Source organism: Tyto alba, unplaced genomic scaffold, assembly GCF_018691265.1.
Source record: "Tyto alba isolate M040663 unplaced genomic scaffold, T.alba_DEE_v4.0 Super-Scaffold_42, whole genome shotgun sequence".
NCBI lineage: Eukaryota > Metazoa > Chordata > Aves > Strigiformes > Tytonidae > Tyto > Tyto alba.
The window spans coordinates 3,634,480-3,653,232 of NW_024881318.1; the positions used below are offsets into that span (position 1 = coordinate 3,634,480).

Below are 18,753 nucleotides of genomic sequence, written 5' to 3' on the forward strand. Positions count from 1 at the left end.
AGCTAGCCAGCCTTACCCTCCAGTATTTGGAACACACTACCAGCAACGACCGCTGGGTGAACGCGCAGAAAGAAATGCTTTGACAGTTTTGACAATAAATAGGTTTTGACTCCTCTTCAAATACTGGTGTTGTATCCTAAAAACCAAACAAACAAAACCAACATTAAATTAACTGCGCTTTCTTGCAATTTTGCGATCTGAAACTCAATTAGAGCCGTACTACCTTCTGGAATAACAACATCTTCCAAAAAGGCTTTTCTTGATGGTTTTAATTTTGCTCGAGTCATGAGCTTGTCAATGCTCCTGTAAATTTTAACTGATTTTGATACTCCCATGGGTATATCATATGCTGAATACCAACTTTCCCATGACAAAGAGTCAAGTCTGCAGACTGTCACCAGTACAAGAGTAGCAAATGTGCGGAAGAGCAGAACATCCTCCACACCAGCCACTTCAACCTGTTTCAAACAGCTCTTCACTTCTATAAAAAAAACACCTTTTGGAGACAGGGCACAGAAAATCTGCATAGCCAGGTAATTAAGGCAGAAGTGGGCACTCGGATGTCCTGGATCACAGCTCCTTACTCAGCTACAGATCCCTCACAAGACAGTATTTTCCCCAAAATATTATTTCCTCGTCTTCAAGACGGGGAATAAGCGTTCTGTCCTACACAGGAACCATTTCAGTACTCAGTGTGACAGCAACCAGTGTCTGAGTGAGTCTCTACACAGAAAAACAACATACAGATGGAAATCAGAGAACAAGAAAATACCCAGCTGATTTTTTTTCTTGCTCAAATTGAACTTGGGAACACCACGGAGACCGTGTGATGGAGAAGGGACTATGCTATTTTGTAAGACGCCAGATGGTCAACTTCTAAGGAAAAACCAAACCCTTGTAGCAGTTGTTCTTCTATTATTCCTCATAAGAAGATCTGCAAGAGCACGTGGTATCTTCTTTTGTCACTTAAATCTAACAAATTCCCCAGCTGGACAGATTAGCAGTGCCTGTTCAGTATCATGGCTGTCAGTGAATCGCCTCACCTCCAGATAGTCAGCTGAAACTAAGCAGATTCCACTCACGTTTCATTCTTTCCAGCTTCCCCATATCCCAAATAAACTACAGTGTGATACGTTGTTATGTCTGTGTGGGTCTTACTTTTCCAAGGGCCACTACTCTTCACTGCTCACAGCTGCCTTTGTTTTGTTTAAGTGCAACTGTTAAAGGTGATGTTAGCCAAAACATTGGTAGCTGCCTGGCGAGGGTTTCCGGAAAACCCTTTGAGAGTAAACATAATTTCATCAAGTTTGAAACAAGGAAACAAACCAACATGAATACCACCACTGTCCCCTGATGGGGTCAAAAGCAAGGAATTCCATTATATTGGTCTTCCAAGCTAACGCAAGCTGTGCTGCTTTTGCATTATAAATATTCCAGAAACAAACGAGTTCCAAAAATAGTTCATTTATACATCATAACGGTTATTTTTCCACAGTTGCTAAACATCTATAGTAAAGTATATCTTTTACAAGAGGTTTCTGTGAACAGCTAATTTGGCAGAGATCTATGAGATGGGTAGCAAATCTCCTTTAAGACTTTTATTCGTTAGTACACAGGAAGGCAGGAGCTGCCAAAGAGCAGAGCTGGAGATAATCCCTAATAATGAACATTCCCCAAAACTGTATTCTCTGATCAGCAAACCCTACAGACATCTCCACGTCTCACTTATCTTTCTCAAAGAAAACACTACATTTAATAATAAAATTTATTATTGAATAAAATGTAATACTAAATTTAATAATAGTAATATAGTATGATGTAATAAAGCTATAATGAAGTTTTTGTTTTTAAATGTACAGATATTTTAAGAGCATAAGAGATGCAGCTGGAGAACTTAATTTTAAAAATTAAATACTGTGATAAAGTCACTTCTATCATGTCACAGCCATATTAAGACACACTTCTACGCAGTACAGGGCAAGCTTTAACTCTGTGACTTTTTTCTTCTATCTGTGCTACACAGAGTAAACATGGATTTATTAGCATCATCTCTTCCAACTAACGAGTACTTACACTGCAAGCTCTTGCATGGAACAGTTTTGCCTGTATTGAATAAAGTTATGCAGTATGGGATCCGTATCACTTTGGGAAGTTAAATATTACTGTAATAATCTTTGTTACTAAATTCCCTTTGGAACTCAGGACTCCCGTGAAATGTAGTACAAGATGACTTAACGAAAGAATAGGATTTAAGAGGGAAAAATTCAAAGAAAATATTTGTGTGTTAACAAGAATATTTGTATATTAACACAAATCATTAGATGGTAAAAAAAAAAATATTTGTAGTAATTGGAGATTACCCTACTACCAATTTTGAAATAAGTTCTCCAAGTCAAACATAAGAAAGGAGTTCTGCTGGCAGCTTGAAGAATCGGTAAAGCAAAATTGAGGAAGTTGATTTTCAAATGGTAAATAAGAAAAAAGTGTCATTAGGTAGCTGGAAGAACAGGAAACAGCGGTAATAGAAGTTCTCCCTTCATCACAACATGAAATATCATTAATTCAGAAGCCTTTGTTTACCTGCATTCGACTAACTTCAGAGGTTATTATCCACACTTTCAGGATGCCAGTCACTGAAACTGCTACAACGGTATCCTCTGGGGAAAAACAAACATTAGGCTGATAAGGACAAGGCCACCTTCATTTCGTTGCACACTTGTGCGTATCTGAGTACAAAAACACACTGAGAGCACCTCAACATTAAAAGTTTATCAAAACATTCCCGAAGTGAATGCTTCAAAAAAAAAAGAAAAAAAAAAAAAATCAAACGCTTATTTGCAGAGTAGTATTCCAGAAGTCCATGTGCACATGGGGTTTGTGTTTACATCGCTCAATTAATATTTAGGGCTCAGATTAAAGGCGGGGGAAGGGACCTCACGGTTGTTTCCAGCACTGCTGTCCCAGCTTGGGGGTGTCCCCCGGCTCTCCCCAAAGGCAAGGGGTTACTCCCCCGGCTTTGAGGGAAGCGCAGGCGAGGGGCTTGCCCCAAAGGGCATCTCTGCCAAAATTAGCCCCTTAGTTCCTACCTTCGCAACAACCGAAGTGTAGCAAGTGCTAGTCAAACTGTCTAGGCCTTCCTGTTTCTATCAGGTGTGAGACCAAAATCCCCGGGATAACTTCTCGATTACAATATAAAAATGATTACAGAACAAGAAGCAAGCGTTTCCCCATGCTGCCTTTGATTTTAATACCAGAGTTCACTTCCAGTTTTTCCAGCAACTTACCTGTTGTAGGGAGAGCAAACAAACTAGCAGAGCACCACAGATGTGTGCACAGGTATCGCTTCAAACCATGTCAATTAATCCACCACTGACCACGAGCCTGCTCACACACCTCTCCACTAAACTTTTGTTTTAAACTTGCATTTTAAACTTTTCCAAAAGCGCTGTCACTCTTGGAAGTTCTTCCCTCTACAGTCTTCAAGTTTTTTAATCCTATTGTGTACTTTAATCAGCACAGTCCTTAAATACATTTCCTACAGTAATAGCTTTGAAAAATGTTACGACAGTGCTTTTTAGAAAGCCACTAGGCACAAGAAATAACCATGTACTTGTCAAAAATTACAACATATAGCTTGCCAAATGTTCTCAGGGTATCTTACACACCCTGTTAGAAATGCAGGTGACCACCTCAGCATTTCGAGTGCTTGCTCCCCTGCCTCCTTCAGCCTTGTGCCAGTTTCCAGGCTCTCACTGTCAGGGTGCTCTCCAGAACACTCTCAATTTTCAGAGAGAAAACAAGCTATCACTCTAATAGAATATGCTTTTATTCCAACTTGAAAAAAAAAAATTAAAAAAAAAAAAAAAAAATCATTCTTCCTCTAGGAAGGTTTCTTGTCCTGCAGGTTTCAGCACGTGCACATGCTGAAGATGACAGAACTGGATCTATTTACTAGGTGAGCCTGGATCCTGCCGAGCGCGCGCACACACAGAGTGATTTGGCAAGATTTTAGGTTCTGTTCACGAGAGAGCAGTTACATTTTAGCCAGAGCCAAAACTCCCATTTGATGGAACAGCAACGGAGACAATACTGCACAGATAATAATCTAGCCTCTTAGTCAGGGACTGGAAACAACTGCGCACACTTTGCTTTTTGGAAAGGCTAATGCTTGCTGGGTCTTGCCCAAGATCACAAGAAGTAACATTCTAGTTCCTCCCCTGGTTCCTGAAAAAGCTGAGGATAGTGTTTCTCTTACAGGAAGGCAAAGCCATAATAAAAGCAACAAAAATAATTACCTTGTGTTCTGTTGGATCGAATGATAGTCATGGAGCTGATCCAGTCAGGAGATATCTTGGACAATAAAGAATAAAGAACTTCAAGGCTGGTAGCATCCACAACAAGAATTTCTGGATAATGTCCGTGGCATAATAGTCTCCCTTCACGCTGAGTCCCCACTGTAAACTGATAGAACTAAATGGATATTAACAAAATACACAAGTTATACTCCATGGGAGACACTGACTACTTCGTTTTCAAGCAAACCCGTAATTTCATAAATATATTCGACTGCCTGCATGTTTAAAAATTACCACCCTGCACTGAGGAGGGGACTTTTGCAGAGGCTCCCCTTCTGTGTCCTCTTCCCAAGGCAATCCTTGCCCCCTACACCCAGCCCATCTCAGCCCTCCCTGCCAAGGTCAGCCTCACGCTCCCGCCTCCCCTGGCAGTACTCCTCCAAGAATTTTCTCCTTTCTTTCCAGCCTCTCTCCTTAATTCTGATGCATTTTTTCAAATGCTGAAGCATAGCACGTACTTCCAGCTCCAAGGCATTTGATGACACAGCATAAACTATTTATGAGATATTGAAGTATGCAAATAATGTCATTATTAAGCTTCAAAAGAAAACAGCCTTATTTGGTAACTAATTACAGTTATCCATGCTTTGCAATATCGAATAGGACCTTTGAAACACACACAAAGTACTAACCTGTATGCCAGTATGTGTACAGGCTAGTTTAGTAAACTCTATGCATCTCCCATCATTCACATCCCACAGACACATCTCCCTAAAACACAAAAGGCACATTAAAACTACATGGAAAATATTTGATCTTCCAAGGGTCGAAAAAGCATTTACACTGGGAGAAACTTAACCATTTATTAGTGACTATATGAATTGTATTAGATAAAGGAAATTCAAAGTCAGCTTGCATTCCCAGTCCTTCTATCTGAACCTACACCACCTGCTCCTCCCTACAGAGATATGGGAAACAAACGAAATGCCAAGGTTTATCAGAAGCAATCAACATTAAATAAGCACAAGTACCTAACTGAGAATTCCTCACTCCTCTCCCAAATGTTTCCAGTCATTCTATACTTCTGCTGCCTGCCTGAAGTTGGGCAGAGATTAGCTTGCCTTCTCCACGTTTGTGAGGACAGGGAAAACAGCACTGCCAGATGGCAGGGAACACTGTGGGTTTTCTGAGGGCCTGGGCTTGCATCTCTTCAGCACTTCTAAAACCTGAACTAAAACCACTGAACAACAAATTATAAATGGTACCAGTAGACAGCTCTCTGACTTGCCTTATGAGCAAAGATTACTGCTACCTGTATCAATTCATTCAAATTAGCAGCTATTTCCCCTATTTACAGTATTTCTTTTTTTAAATAATTTAAGCTTTTATGTGAAGCTTCAATCAGAGCAGAATCTGTCAGCTGCCTTCTCACCCTTTTTTTCTCTTTACATCAGATATATCCTTTCAGAATGAAAGCATATTTTGGTTCTAAATCCAAAAGGAAAGATTATTTAGTACGTAGAATTTCCACCTTGTACTGATATAAGTTTTGACACATTCTACTCTCAACTTCCACGTTAAAAGGTTATTCAGCCATATTGTTCCTCGCCTTTTCCAGATAAAAAAAATCTTCTTTATTTTATTTGTTTATCCAACAGACCTATACCTGGCCAGCTAGATTTATGTAGGCAGAGGTTAAGGAATTTCTTCCTGAACCAGAGTGAATCAAATTGGCCTCAGCCTAGAGGTCCACGTGTTGGTAAACAGTCTTTTAAAAACCAAGCAAATAAAAAAAACAAAACAAAACAAAAAAACACAAACCACACAGACTCACAAGCTGCTTCTTCCTTTTATAAGCTTGTTTTGCACAGCAGAAAAGTCTGTCATTCAAATGGTAAGTTTGCGAGTGAAAAAGCAACACTCAAGAACAGACTGATGCTCTGGGAAGGAATACCTTTGCAAGTACTTCCAGCTGAAATATTTTGCCTAGTGAAGGACACCTGAGTTGGGAATGTTAACTTCTCAAAGCAAGCTTTGACAAGGCCAAGTGGACAGGCATGTTTAAAAACAAATTACACACACATATCACATTACATCCAAGAGCGTTCAAAGCCTCCGCTAGTTTAAGAAGGAATATGATGATGTGTAAATGCAATTTCTTTACAAAATACAGTAATTCTGGAATAAAAGTAACTTCACCAAGAGAGCTAATCCGTTTCACGGGTTGAGGTGTGGTACAGGGTTAGTTGTTCCCTGTGCTGTTAAGACTCAAGAAAGAGATGCTGAAAATTAGCAGTATTATGAGATGGCCTGCCGGAGGGCAGAAGTGAAGGGCAACCCACCTTGTTCAGTGCAAGTCCATGGATGAAGATGACTCATTTATAACTGAAATGCTTTTACCTCAACTTAAACCTTGGCGCTCGATAACAAGAGTAGTTCCTCCAACTCCTTGAACCAAAACTAGGCTCGTATTTTGAGGCGGGGGGGAAAGAAAAAAAATCTCTTGCCTTCCAGAATGTCTCTTCTCAGAAGCAGCCGTGCACGGCCCGTTTCCCAGAGACGGCTTGCTGGTTCTGAGGACTCGCTCTCACAGCCAGCCACGGGGACAGGGGGAACTCCTCCTCCGTGCTCGCGGGGGCTGGCTGCTGTCTTTGGCTCGGCTGCTGGCCGGCCTCGCAGAGCTCTTGATTTGGTGCTGGCACCCCGAGGGGTGTTTAAACTGGGCACCCATCCCCGGGCCTGCCCGGGCCGCCAGCCTGGCTGCACTAGGCCAGGCCCCAGCTCCCGATGGCCACCGACACCCCGGGAGAGGGGGCAAAGCTCTCCGTAGGGGAAGGGAATGGAATTCAGATGGCACGAAGCCGCAGCGGAACAAGTTATGTAGCCAGTTGAGAGGGCTCTCCCAGTACAGGACAGACTAAAGACAGACAGACAGCGGATGGGAAGCAGAAGAGGTGGCGGGAAAATAGCGCCTGGGCATTATGAACAACAAAACTAGCTGGCCCCAAAGCTTTGCCCTGTAATTTATCCTGGCTTTTAAAGAAAATACTTTGCACACTCACATTTTAGCCTAGATTTTGGGCTAATTTACTGAAAAGATACATAGAGTATGACTTTTTCTTTCTTTAAATTACCTGACTGCAAGCCCCATTAATGTCAATTGCATGGGAAATCCTTCCCTATTCTACCCTCTAAAGAGTTGCTCTGATTAGTAAATAAAGCCTCTTCAAAAAAATATGTGTTTGCTGACATTAAGTATAAAAACCAAACGCTGCAACAGAAATACAGATGAGTTGTGTGACAGGTTTCCAAATTTTAAAACACGTAATAGGAATAATTTCCTGCTGACAAGCCACGCTACAACTCAAGCTTGCTTTCACTCAAGAAATGGAGAAAAAGGAGCAAAATATGGATCTACTGTCAACTGAACTGACAAACCCAGGCAAGCGGAAAGCTGACAGCAAGCACAGGAGTGCCTTGACTGAAGGAAACGTCACACATCTTGTCACCCACCCACCCAAACGTAAATCAAGTCCAGCATGCCACATATTGCTTCCCATACAGCCGCCCGGCGTCCTGCCGCTGCCTCCCACGCTACAACAAATATCAGAGGAAGCCCTCCGGGACCTCGAGCGCTTCCCTACGCTCCCGTCGGGCCACGAAACCAAAATTCACACCACACTCAGTATCTGCAGTGGGGATGTCCTGTCATTTGGGGTAGCTGTAGACATAATACTAAATAAAAAAATAACGACATGTATGTAAACAACCTGATCTCTCCTCTACCCTCAATTTCCACTATTTAACAGATCTGCACATTAATAAATCCTCCAGAAACTCACCCGCTTTCCGATGCGCTCACTATATACTGCTTTTCACTGGAAGCAGAGGCCTTTGATAAACAAGTAATTGAGGCTGTATGACCAAATAACAGAGCTCTGGGATTAATCTGGAATTGGGGAAAAAAAGAACAAAGTAAAAATAACACAGGCACTATTGCTTAACCAGAATACACATATTCCAGATTTCCATTCTATATATTAAATATATCTATGTTTATATACACACACATCCACATTTAATTAGCATAGCAGCTGATATATAATCTTGAAAGAATACAGCAGCATTCTTTGCAGACTATGTGGAAAAAAAAAAAAAAAGCTTCTAATACTGTAATGCTACTTTGAAAAAAATGCATTTTGCATCAAGCCCATGCTATCAGAATCCTTAAATCGCAAACTGAATTTGGCTCAATTTGAGTGGAAAAATGTATTGCACTGCAACAATGGTTCCCCCCCAATCAAGTAGAGTTCATAACCCTATACGTTCATAAGTAAGTTTATATAAAGCCCATTCATAGATTAAAGATAAAAAAAAAAGAAAATTGCCCTTCATTTGTCCATCCTAGAAAGAATTAGTTGGTTTCTCCCGATCTTCCTTTTTAAATATACCAGACATAAACATAATTCATGGGGCTAACTCACAGACACTGAGATTTTTAGGCGTTTAGTATAAACTCTTCCTGAAGCATGCCACTTCTTTTACAGGAAGGGTTGTTTTGCTAATTCATTCCAAGAATTTAAACCCTTTTGTACCAAGGCAAAACTACAAGATCATATTCAAAAACAGACACTTGCAGATTTGAACTCCAGGGCAGCCACTGGCATAAATCAATTAATCATCAACCTTTATCTCTACTGCTAGCCTTCTTTCTCTTTCAGTTTTCATGGAAAAAATGGTTGAATAAAATAATAACCTTAAAAAGTTCTCTAAATACAGTCCTCTGATCACAGGAATCTGTTTTCATAAAGCAGTATTAAGCAGCTAAGCTTGAAAGAAACAAGTTTAGAGCAGCTCCAGAAAAGAGGAAGTGATTACTTAAAAAAAAAAACAAAACAACCCAACCTACTGCAGGAGCAGCAACAAAGTTCAAGAGCAAAAATGTCTCTTTCTAATCTGAAATATTCACTATGGGAAGCACGTTGTGTCAACGCAGGACTCGTGAGAGGAGAAGCAGAAAGAACTGGTGACCAGAATGGATACTATAACACTGAATAAAAATCACCCTGGCAACAATGATGCACACTTTAAACTGAAAGAAAATTAAGATTATACAGATTTTAGTCGTACCTCTAAATCCAAGGAGAGGTCCCAGAGACAGATCTGTCCATCGTGGCATCCCGTGACGATCATGGATGCGTCCTCCATGAGCAGCAGGGTGGATATGCAGTGCGTGGGGGCTTTGCGGCCCCACAGCACGATGGGCAGAACCAGGCTGTTTCCTGCCATTTTGCTTTCACTCCTGGCAATTTAAGCGAGATAAGAAATATTAGACCTCAGCAAGTATGCCATTCCTGCACTTGGCACGTTCCCATCCTCACAAAAACTTCACAAATTAGTCTGAAGTGACTTCATAAGCATTTTATGCAAAAGAAACTTAGTCACGATGTATATTGTGATTTATTTGAAGAATGGCATACAATCTCACCTCTTCTCTCATCAGGGAGAGTGTTCTTCATATATGGATTAAATAATAGTCTTTAAACAGCCACTTGAAAAATACAGTGAGCTGCGGTAGCATTATAACTTTGCAATTTTGATTTCTTAACACATTTTGCCAAAGACACTTTTCAAAGTGGCATTTCCCTATTTATGTATGTTCTTTTGCCAAAACCCCTCTTTATACGGTGATTTTTGAAATAACAAATGCTTTAAGTCCCAGGGCTGCAGCAGCTATTATATGTCTGCCAGTAGAGTTCATCCCCATTTGCAAATGCAAAAACCTTTAGTGAAAAAATGGCTCTGGAGCTTTCTACAGACAACTACACACTTTTTAAGAACACTGTTCTGTTAGAACAGGGTCACAGTGCCATAGCTTTTTCAAATTTATATTTACATTGGAGTATCTAGTATCCTGCATTAGGTGAAATTAGAAACGTTGTCAAGGTTAATGCCGTTCCTTAATTCATACTCTGATAGCTCACACGCAGCTAACGAGGCTAACTAAACAAAGAAAAGCTAAATAGAAGTACAAATAGCCTATTTAAAAGATATATCTTAGTTTTGAACCTTTTACAGTTGCTGGTTTGTAAGCTTTGGTAGTAAATGTTTTCCAAGTGTCACCTGCCCAACCCTGATCCAGAAGTGAAGACGTGCTCGGACAGCCGGCAGAGCCACGTGCGAGCAGAAGGCGCTTAGACGGGGTGGTCGGGGAAAAGGAATTAGGACATGCACTATCAAAAGATGTAGTCTTCGGGGTAAAAACTAGCATTATCAACATTATTTAGAACTAAAGAAAGCTAAGGAAAGGACTAAACACAGCAAGCGCAGACCGCTTCTGCTCCCTCATTTCTCCACCGCCGCGAGCTGGATCCCAAAGCAGAACTGAAGGGTTTTAGAGACTGAGACTTGGCAAGTAGGCACGGGCTTAGTCCTGTCACCCCTGCACAGCAGGACCCAGGGTGTCACCTTCTGGCCAGTAAAGGTTGTCAGCTTTTATGCAGAAGAAAGAAAAAATGCAGTCTCGTGTAATTCGGTCATTTGGATGCTGATGATTTTGAGACAAGTGACCCTCCCTTCTCCTCAAGACTCTGTGTGTCTTTCTCCCACATACTGCCCTAAAAATACCCGCCCCGCCTTCTTTTTTTTTTTTCTTTTTTTAACGAGTTCATTTATTTTGAAATAAAAAGCAACAACTGACCTGCCAGCTACTCAAACAAAAGCCTGTTGAATAGCTACAACAGCACCAGAGGTGCTTATTTAATATCTGAAGGTAGTTTTGATTCCCATGATTTGCCATAGGAACTAGATTCAGGCCACTATCCTACAAGAAATAGATGCAAGACTATCTTTGTAGCAACATTTAGTATCTTATAAATATATTGACACAAATAACACAGATAAATTTTTATCTGCCAAAGCCAAAATATTCTTGGTGGCTGGGAAATAGAAAACTACAAACATGTTTGAATCATAACTTCAGAGAGAAAAAAAACCAAAAACATCACAGGAACTGAAGTTGTAGTAATAAAAACCAGTTAGGACTATTAGCACGAGACTTAAACACCCAAACAAACCACTGTTTTTGTTAGCAACATTCTGAGCTTGCCAACCACTTAAGTGTTTTTATAGTATCTTTATAATGTCAAACCTGAGTTGGCCTGTACTGCATCGCAGTCCGTTCTCCGGCAGGGCAAGGGCAGATGCAGGCAGCAGCTCTGGGGACCCCCTGCCCACCCCCCCCACCAGGGCACTGAACATCACAAAATCCAGCACAGGAAAAGAAAATGAAATACAAGACTTTCTCGTGCTTTCCAGGTAACCAACAGAGCTCGTGATTGGTCTGGGTATACTTTTGGGTCATATTCTGCACTTAAAAATACTGGAACTGAAGTTGTATTTCAATCATACCCATGATAAGTTTAGGTAAGACATACATAAGATATATTCCAGTTACTATTATTCTCCCAGAAACAACTGAAAATTAGTGTATGTAACCACCAAGCAGAGAAAATGTCAAGAACGACTGACATTTTCTTACCGGCCTCTTATTCTGGGTCAGAGTTGTAGGAGTTACTCTACTCCACCGTGGTAAAAGCCTGAGTTGTGGAAAGTTATCACTTGGAGCATTCTGTGGTAAATGAACAGGTAAAAGGGTGCTATTAAATAAATAAATGCTCCTTATGTACTACCTAGTGGAGGTCTATATTCTGAACTTACCACAGCTCAAACCCAAGCAGAATTCCTGATTTAGAAGACTACAAACACACCAACCATGCAGGATTCACTGAAGAAATACTTTTCTTAAATTTTTCCTGGTTTTCTATAGATACATACATCCCTCTTCTAGCTTCAAACCAGCAGTATTTGCATTTGTTCACGGATACATAAACCTCTTTTACAGCATGTTGGAAAGAGGGGGGAAAAAAACATCCCGAATTACGACAGAGGAAAAATAAAGGTCATCCTGAGTCTAAGTAAGGTTCACTCCAATTCCACTTCCCCACTGCGACAATTACAGTTCCCCTCTGTGTCCCCGTGATACTCAGGCGAGACAACGGCGATGGTTATAAGGAACTAACTAGCCAACTAACTAGTCCTGCCACCCCCCACGGCGCCGAGCAATCCCACCTGCCCTTCTGTCAAGGGAAGCACAAGCTCCAGATGTCCACGGAAGCTGTGGGAATTGAGTCAAATAATCATCAGTTCCCCTAGAAACAATCAGGCAAGGTTGAGTGTCTCCCCTTGGAGACAAATTCAGATTTGATAGGAAGAGAGGCAACAACAGAGAATTTGACCTTTTGATCTTACGTTACCCTGGCTGTTCCCAGGGGCAACTCCCACACTTAAACAAGTGCTTTCTGCATCAAAATTACCTTTGCTTTCAAAACATTGCTTTTTACTATACTACATGGAGTTCAACATAAATCCAGGTCACTCTCATCTACATAAATATTAGTGCAATTTCTACAAGAAAGTAGGTTTTTTTATTAATTTTGACAAATGCTGCCTATACTCCTAGTACAACCAACTTCTGCAGTCCGAAAAATCGAACATGATAGTGTGCATGGAAAAATGGGGGAAGGGAAGAGAGCAAGAGCAGAATAATGAATAGCTAACTATGACAAACTGTGAAACAGCTCACAGGACCAGCTGGGCGTTCCAAACCTCAAACTTCTGAAAAGTGAGAGATCTAGCAGGTTTTCTCACAAAATCCTTATCATAAACCCAGTAATTTCACTTACTACAAAGTGCCATTTTATGGCAACTCTTTTCTTGCATCCAGCTGGACTATATTAACAACTACTTATTTAAGTCAGAGTTGTTATTTAAGGATCAAGTATAAATAAAGACCAACAACCAAGCATTTAATTGACTGCAACATACTCAAAGCTACCCTGGAATTACTAGTTGTAAAACGTGCCTGTCAATGTAGTGTTAATTGTTATGCAATGGTAGATCAATTGTTCCATCTGGATGATCACAATACAGAATTGTAAAATAATTTTAAAACGCTAAAGAATACAGTGATCTTCCTAAGAGCTACGATGGTAAAAATAATTGATTTACAGTGAAATAACCATAAGAACATAGTGAAAAACTGGGTGTTGAGATATAAGGCAAAAAATGCAATCACAAACAACAACAGAAATCATCAAGACAAACAAACAGAAAACCCCATTTAACGCTTTCACCACCCAACTTCTGTAATGAAATAAATGAAACCCTAGGAAAGGCAGGGAGAGCTGGAAATTCCTTTCTTTTTATATATATATATATATATATATATATATATATTTATATTTATATTTATATTTATATTTATATATATTAAAGCACCTGAATACCAACCAAGGTACAACATTCTTTACAAAGCGTTCTGCCCTCCCTACCTGCAAAAAGCTCCCTTCAGCAGCTCCACCACCGTGGACTAGAGATGCAAAACTGCCCAGATAAATCCCAAAAGACGCCCCAGCTGCGGCCCCGCAGGGAGCACCCCCAGAGTACCCCTTGGCCAGGGGACACCCTGGCTCAGTAGTGATCCCCAAAGTATTTGTTTGACCACACTTTCTCCAAGTTGTTTTGGTTTGTTTTTTTTTTTGTTTTTTTTTTTTTTTGTTTTGTTTTGTTTTTTTTCATGACAGTAAATGGTGTCTGATCATCAGTGTAAGCTATGTACCAAGTTTTAATGGATAATAAAGCAATCCACCATTAACTTCTGAGCTGAAAAATCTAGGAGTAAAAATGCTGATGAGCAACATAAAAATCACTTCTCATCCCTTTCACCTCCTATTGCTCACAGTTCAGGGACCAAGTCACAATATTTACATGTCGCTTGATTGTTTCAGCTACGCAAAGGGCTGCACTTTTGAACAAATACAGAAGCTCCCCTACCAGGGCACAGAACTGCGCCTTGAAATTCTGCAGTCAGTTTAATGCTCTTCCAAACTATTTAAAAACTTTGAAATCAATAGCACTAGAAATATATATTTCAATTCCATTTTCAAAAGGAACCCGTAGGATATTACAACACACACAAACATCAGCACATATAAGTAACCGAATCTATTTTATATTTTCCATGAAGAAAAGACATGAGAGAAAGCACTGAAAACATTAACAGCAAAATACTCTCTAAAGGCTTACAGATATTCACATTTCAAAACTTTTATCTAAGAGAAACAGAATTCTTAGAATATTTCATATCAATCCTTGGGAGAGAGAGCAAAAAGAAAAACTACCTCTTTCCTTCTAGCTTTTTATTATGGTACCGCAGTGCCTTCATTAAAAACTTCATTTTCAGAAAATACCACAAGCTCATTTTAACAGCTGAAGAATTCAGTCTACAAAGAACAACCCTCCTCTACCACTGACGAACACTGAACACATCCCCTGCAAAAACCAAAACTCACTTATTGTCTGTAAACAATCAATATTTTCTTTTTTACATCAATGATGACAAACTACAGTAGCAAATAAACACTCTACCACTAACAAGTGGTCAAAAAGCATGCAGTGAGTCATTACAAACAAAATCCCACATTCTAGTTATGTACACTTTTCTAGAATAAACGATTTCTGCAGAAAAGGGAACTGGAACTTTGAACTGGGAAAATGGAGATGTCAAACTGAGCTCTTCCTGCTTAGTACCCCTGTCTTCACTGGGATTGTTAAGATTTTCTCTGTCACTTCCAGAAGTGTCAGAATCCTCATTTCCTGCCTCCAGACACCCAACAAAAGTTGGTGTTACCGTATGTATGGAGGGGTGTATGCGTGAATATAAATATATGTATGTAAAAAAGAAAACTTGCTATTTTGCTTTACTTTCAAATTACCTCTTCCAAACAGACTATAAACACACAGGTGAGGGATGTGGGAAAAGATCTTCCTGAAAAGACTTCACAGAAGCGGAGGCTCTCTTCTTCATCCTCTGCCCCACAACAAAGGATCTTTTCTCTCCCTCATCTTTGCTTTTTGATATGGCAAGAGTTGCAACCTAAATCACAGCATCACCACCATTTGCAGGGCCCGCGGGAGTCATTTCTGCTCACATCTCTGGAGTCACAAAGCCTCCCTTCTTCAGGCCCTTCCCACAACCCTGAGAGGTGCCACTTAGCATCCCAAATCCATACAGTCCCTTGCATTCCCTCTAAATAACGCCGGCTCTTCGCTCATCACCTACAGCAGATAACTGCTACTTATACCCTCAAGCTGCCCGCTCTTTGAGGAGGCACCACAATAGTCCGGAGCAGCGGGGCGTGTTTCTCCAGACACAATGACTAGAAAAAATAGAAAATAAAATTGTGTTTATTTTTTTTTCCCCCCCCTCCAAACTAAAGTACCTTAGATCTCCAGTTTGCTGCTGCTATATTTTCTCCTCGCTGCAGGCACGCACGCTGAGCCACCCCGACAGCCCTCCGCGGGGTCCCTCCAAACGGTCGACGGTTCCTCGCACCGGGCAGGCCCCGACCACACGCGGCCTCGCAATCCTTCCATTGCTACGGTCATCGGGAACTTCCCCCACCGCCACGACCTCCCAACCACGTCAGACACCCTCTGGTCCCATGGATTTTCCTTTTCCCCATGAAAACCATGGCAAAAATGGCACTGAGTACCTCTGCCCTTTTCATGCTTTTGTCACTAGGACCACTGCATCATCAAAATATAAACCAGTTGGGGTTATAGACACTCACATCTCGGTTATGTTCTTTGTCTTTAAAGAGGAAGTGATTCTTCAGATTAGCAGACAATCCAAAAAAATTGGAAATATGCTAATCTGGTAGAAGAGTCAACTGACTCTTTCAACTTTATTGCTTAAGGCTGGTATTCAGACCAATTTCATAATCTGGGATAAATTCCTACTTGAGTAAAGCTATTAAACTGACTTCTTCAGTACATCGTATTAAACACCGAAGCAAAGACTCACATAAACATCTTTATCAAGCCATAGTCCTCTAAACACTAAGTAGCACTCTCAGGACCAGTAAGCTACAGTAAACTATTCACAGCTAACTTAAACCAAATTACAACCAGAAAACATAATAGCAAATCAAATCAAAGTCTGATGATGAAGATACAAGGCAGACCCACAGAAAATTTTAAAGTTAACAGTAGGTTATTGTTCAATCTAATCAGGGGAATGATCAGGTAAGATAGCCATGGGTATAAAGACAAAGGTCAGATGCACTGTCAGAGAGCTTTATAACAATTGGTTCTTTAACAGATTAAAGGTTGAGTCATGCAATTTTTCTGGTCTTCTGCCTCATCTGTCATAAAATAAACCTAATATGCAGCAAATCAGAATAATACCTAAGCAAAAAGATTCTGCATACAAACCACAGCAGGACTCAAAGCCCTTATCATACAGGTTTTTACCTTCTGCCACAACTCACACGTGGAAACTAATTGTAGTATTTTAAAAAATTATTAGCATTCCTGTCTGTCCAGTTTTTGAGTAGACTTTTTATCTTTCCAAGTGACAGCAGCAGATAGCCGAAAAAATCCAAAAGCCTTCCTTGACCTGTATACAAACTGCTCCTGAAACAGGAACGTTTTCTTTGCAATTCCCTCAAGTTTTCCCACAACTTTCAGTCATGATGGGAAGCCTCGAGACCTCATTAAACCTCAAGTTATTTACCCCCCAAACAGTATCCATCATAAGCGTTTGAAAAAGCCCCCAACCAAAATTAATTTATGGTAGGAAGCCCAGCAGCTAGTGAGAACTACTGTTACCCTCTGCATTGCCCTGGGACAACAGAACTAGTTTCTTTTTGTGCCTGTCACTAGCAAGTGGATGTAAGCTGCTAGCTGGTAGTACTTCCATGCCCCATGTGCAGGGAAAGAAACAGTTGTGGCCAGTACAGCATACATAGATGCCCTTGCCCTCAAATATTTCAGTGGGTAGATATACGAGGAAAGGTTTAAGAAGCAGCAGGGATAATTATGTTGCAGATTGCACAAGTAGAAAACAAAGCTAGAGGAAAGGAAGGAAGAACAGAAGACAGGACTGGAGGTGTTTCCAGGTGAGATAATCAGCAGGTACAATTAACATCATCCTTCCGTACAACTAAACACACTGCCCAGCTCACTTCACCCGCTGATGACTTCCAAAGCACAGACGAGGCAAGCAGAAGCACACAAACTCTTCATCCTCTTACAGCCCTAACCGTTTGCACATCTAACTTTAAAACATCGGCATTATTGCCGACCAAAAAAAACAAGAGACTAACTTCAGTTCTGTCCCCCCAACAGAAACGTGGTTCAGGTTTAGCCTAGGTGCCCGAACACTAAGCAACCATCGCGTTGCTGATCTGCCTCGTGTGACCCCGCTGGAATTCAGTTACCCGGGTGCTTTCGGAAGCGGCGCAATGCCTTCTCCGGGGGAGAAGGATCCAGGTACACCAGGCAGGCCAGGAGAAAGAAACGCGGCTTTTGGGAATAGAAGTGAAAAGGTAAGTGAGTCTACCTTTGTCCTAACAGAGCACAGCAAATGCCAAGAAGAGCTCTTCTCAAACACATACATTCCAATTAAAGCACATGCATATCAAATATTAATCCTAGGACATGTGTGGACACTAGAAGAATCTGCCTGCCCCCCCCCCCCCAAATAAATCTGTGAATTGATTGTTTATCATATATGCTCTCAGTATGTAACAGCTCCAAAATGAACCACTAAAGGCTGCCAAATGAACATCTGCTTTTAAATAAACGTAGCTGCACTTATAGTCAAACAAAGCAACTCAGAAAGGTTAAGAATAAATCGTTCCTTTCCCTATCAATGTTTGCCACGTGTTAATGCCATGTTTCTGTATTTTCAGCAGAATTTAAATTACATTATTATTCAGATTTGCCACCAGTAAATACAGAGATGGCTGCCATCCATGACATTGGGACAAACCTTCTAAGTGGATTGCTTATTTTCAAATGAACAGAAATTTTTATGCCTAATATTTTTCACGCATACAGAATCTTTCATTCAAAAAGACATTAGTTGAGCACTGTAACACCCCTCCTAAAACAATTTACATAAAGACAATCATACATTTACGGTAAAGGCTCATTTCTGTTACATCATGGCTTCCATTTGAATAATACAATGCATTTGATAAAAATCTGATGATTTTAAATTTAATTACAAATTGCCTTTTCCATTTAACAGGGATGGAGAAAAATTATTAATGAGGTAGGGAGAAGAAAATTAAGTACTTTACCCAGGGTTGCAGAAATCTTTCGCTATCCGAACCCACATATTTAGACAGCCACACCTTTCTTTAAATAGACGGCAAATAAATACACAATTCTGTTACTAAATACAAACGGTCAGTAAAGGTTGCTATGTCAATTAAATTCTGCTTGTTTCTGAAGGTCCGTCAGTAATTTTCAGGGCCTTTTGGAATTAATTCTGAATCAGTACAAAGGGATCAAATGCAAAATATTGTTGCTTTCTTAACCTATCACG

General features: G+C 40.5%; 1 protein-coding gene across 4 annotated transcripts in view; it reads right to left on the reverse strand.

Moving 5' to 3' along the window:
* The window catches only part of WDR7 (WD repeat domain 7), a 125,102-nt gene that overhangs the window by 103,937 nt on the left and 2,412 nt on the right, over nt 1-18,753 (reverse strand). For 2 of the 4 annotated variants that reach the window (XM_042804855.1, XM_042804854.1), the window contains exons 1-7: nt 14,537-14,653; nt 9,426-9,597; nt 8,138-8,244; nt 4,988-5,066; nt 4,296-4,470; nt 2,581-2,657; nt 17-136 (exon numbers count right to left, since the gene is read on the reverse strand). In XM_042804855.1, coding sequence (XP_042660789.1) covers nt 17-136; nt 2,581-2,657; nt 4,296-4,470; nt 4,988-5,066; nt 8,138-8,244; nt 9,426-9,597; nt 14,537-14,616 — 810 coding nt within the window. In that variant the 5' untranslated portion in view covers nt 14,617-14,653. Of the gene's footprint in view, nt 1-16; nt 137-2,580; nt 2,658-4,295; nt 4,471-4,987; nt 5,067-8,137; nt 8,245-9,425; nt 9,598-14,536; nt 14,655-18,753 lie in introns of those variants that run through there. The other 2 variants (XR_006166696.1, XM_042804856.1) reach the window with 2 other exon arrangements.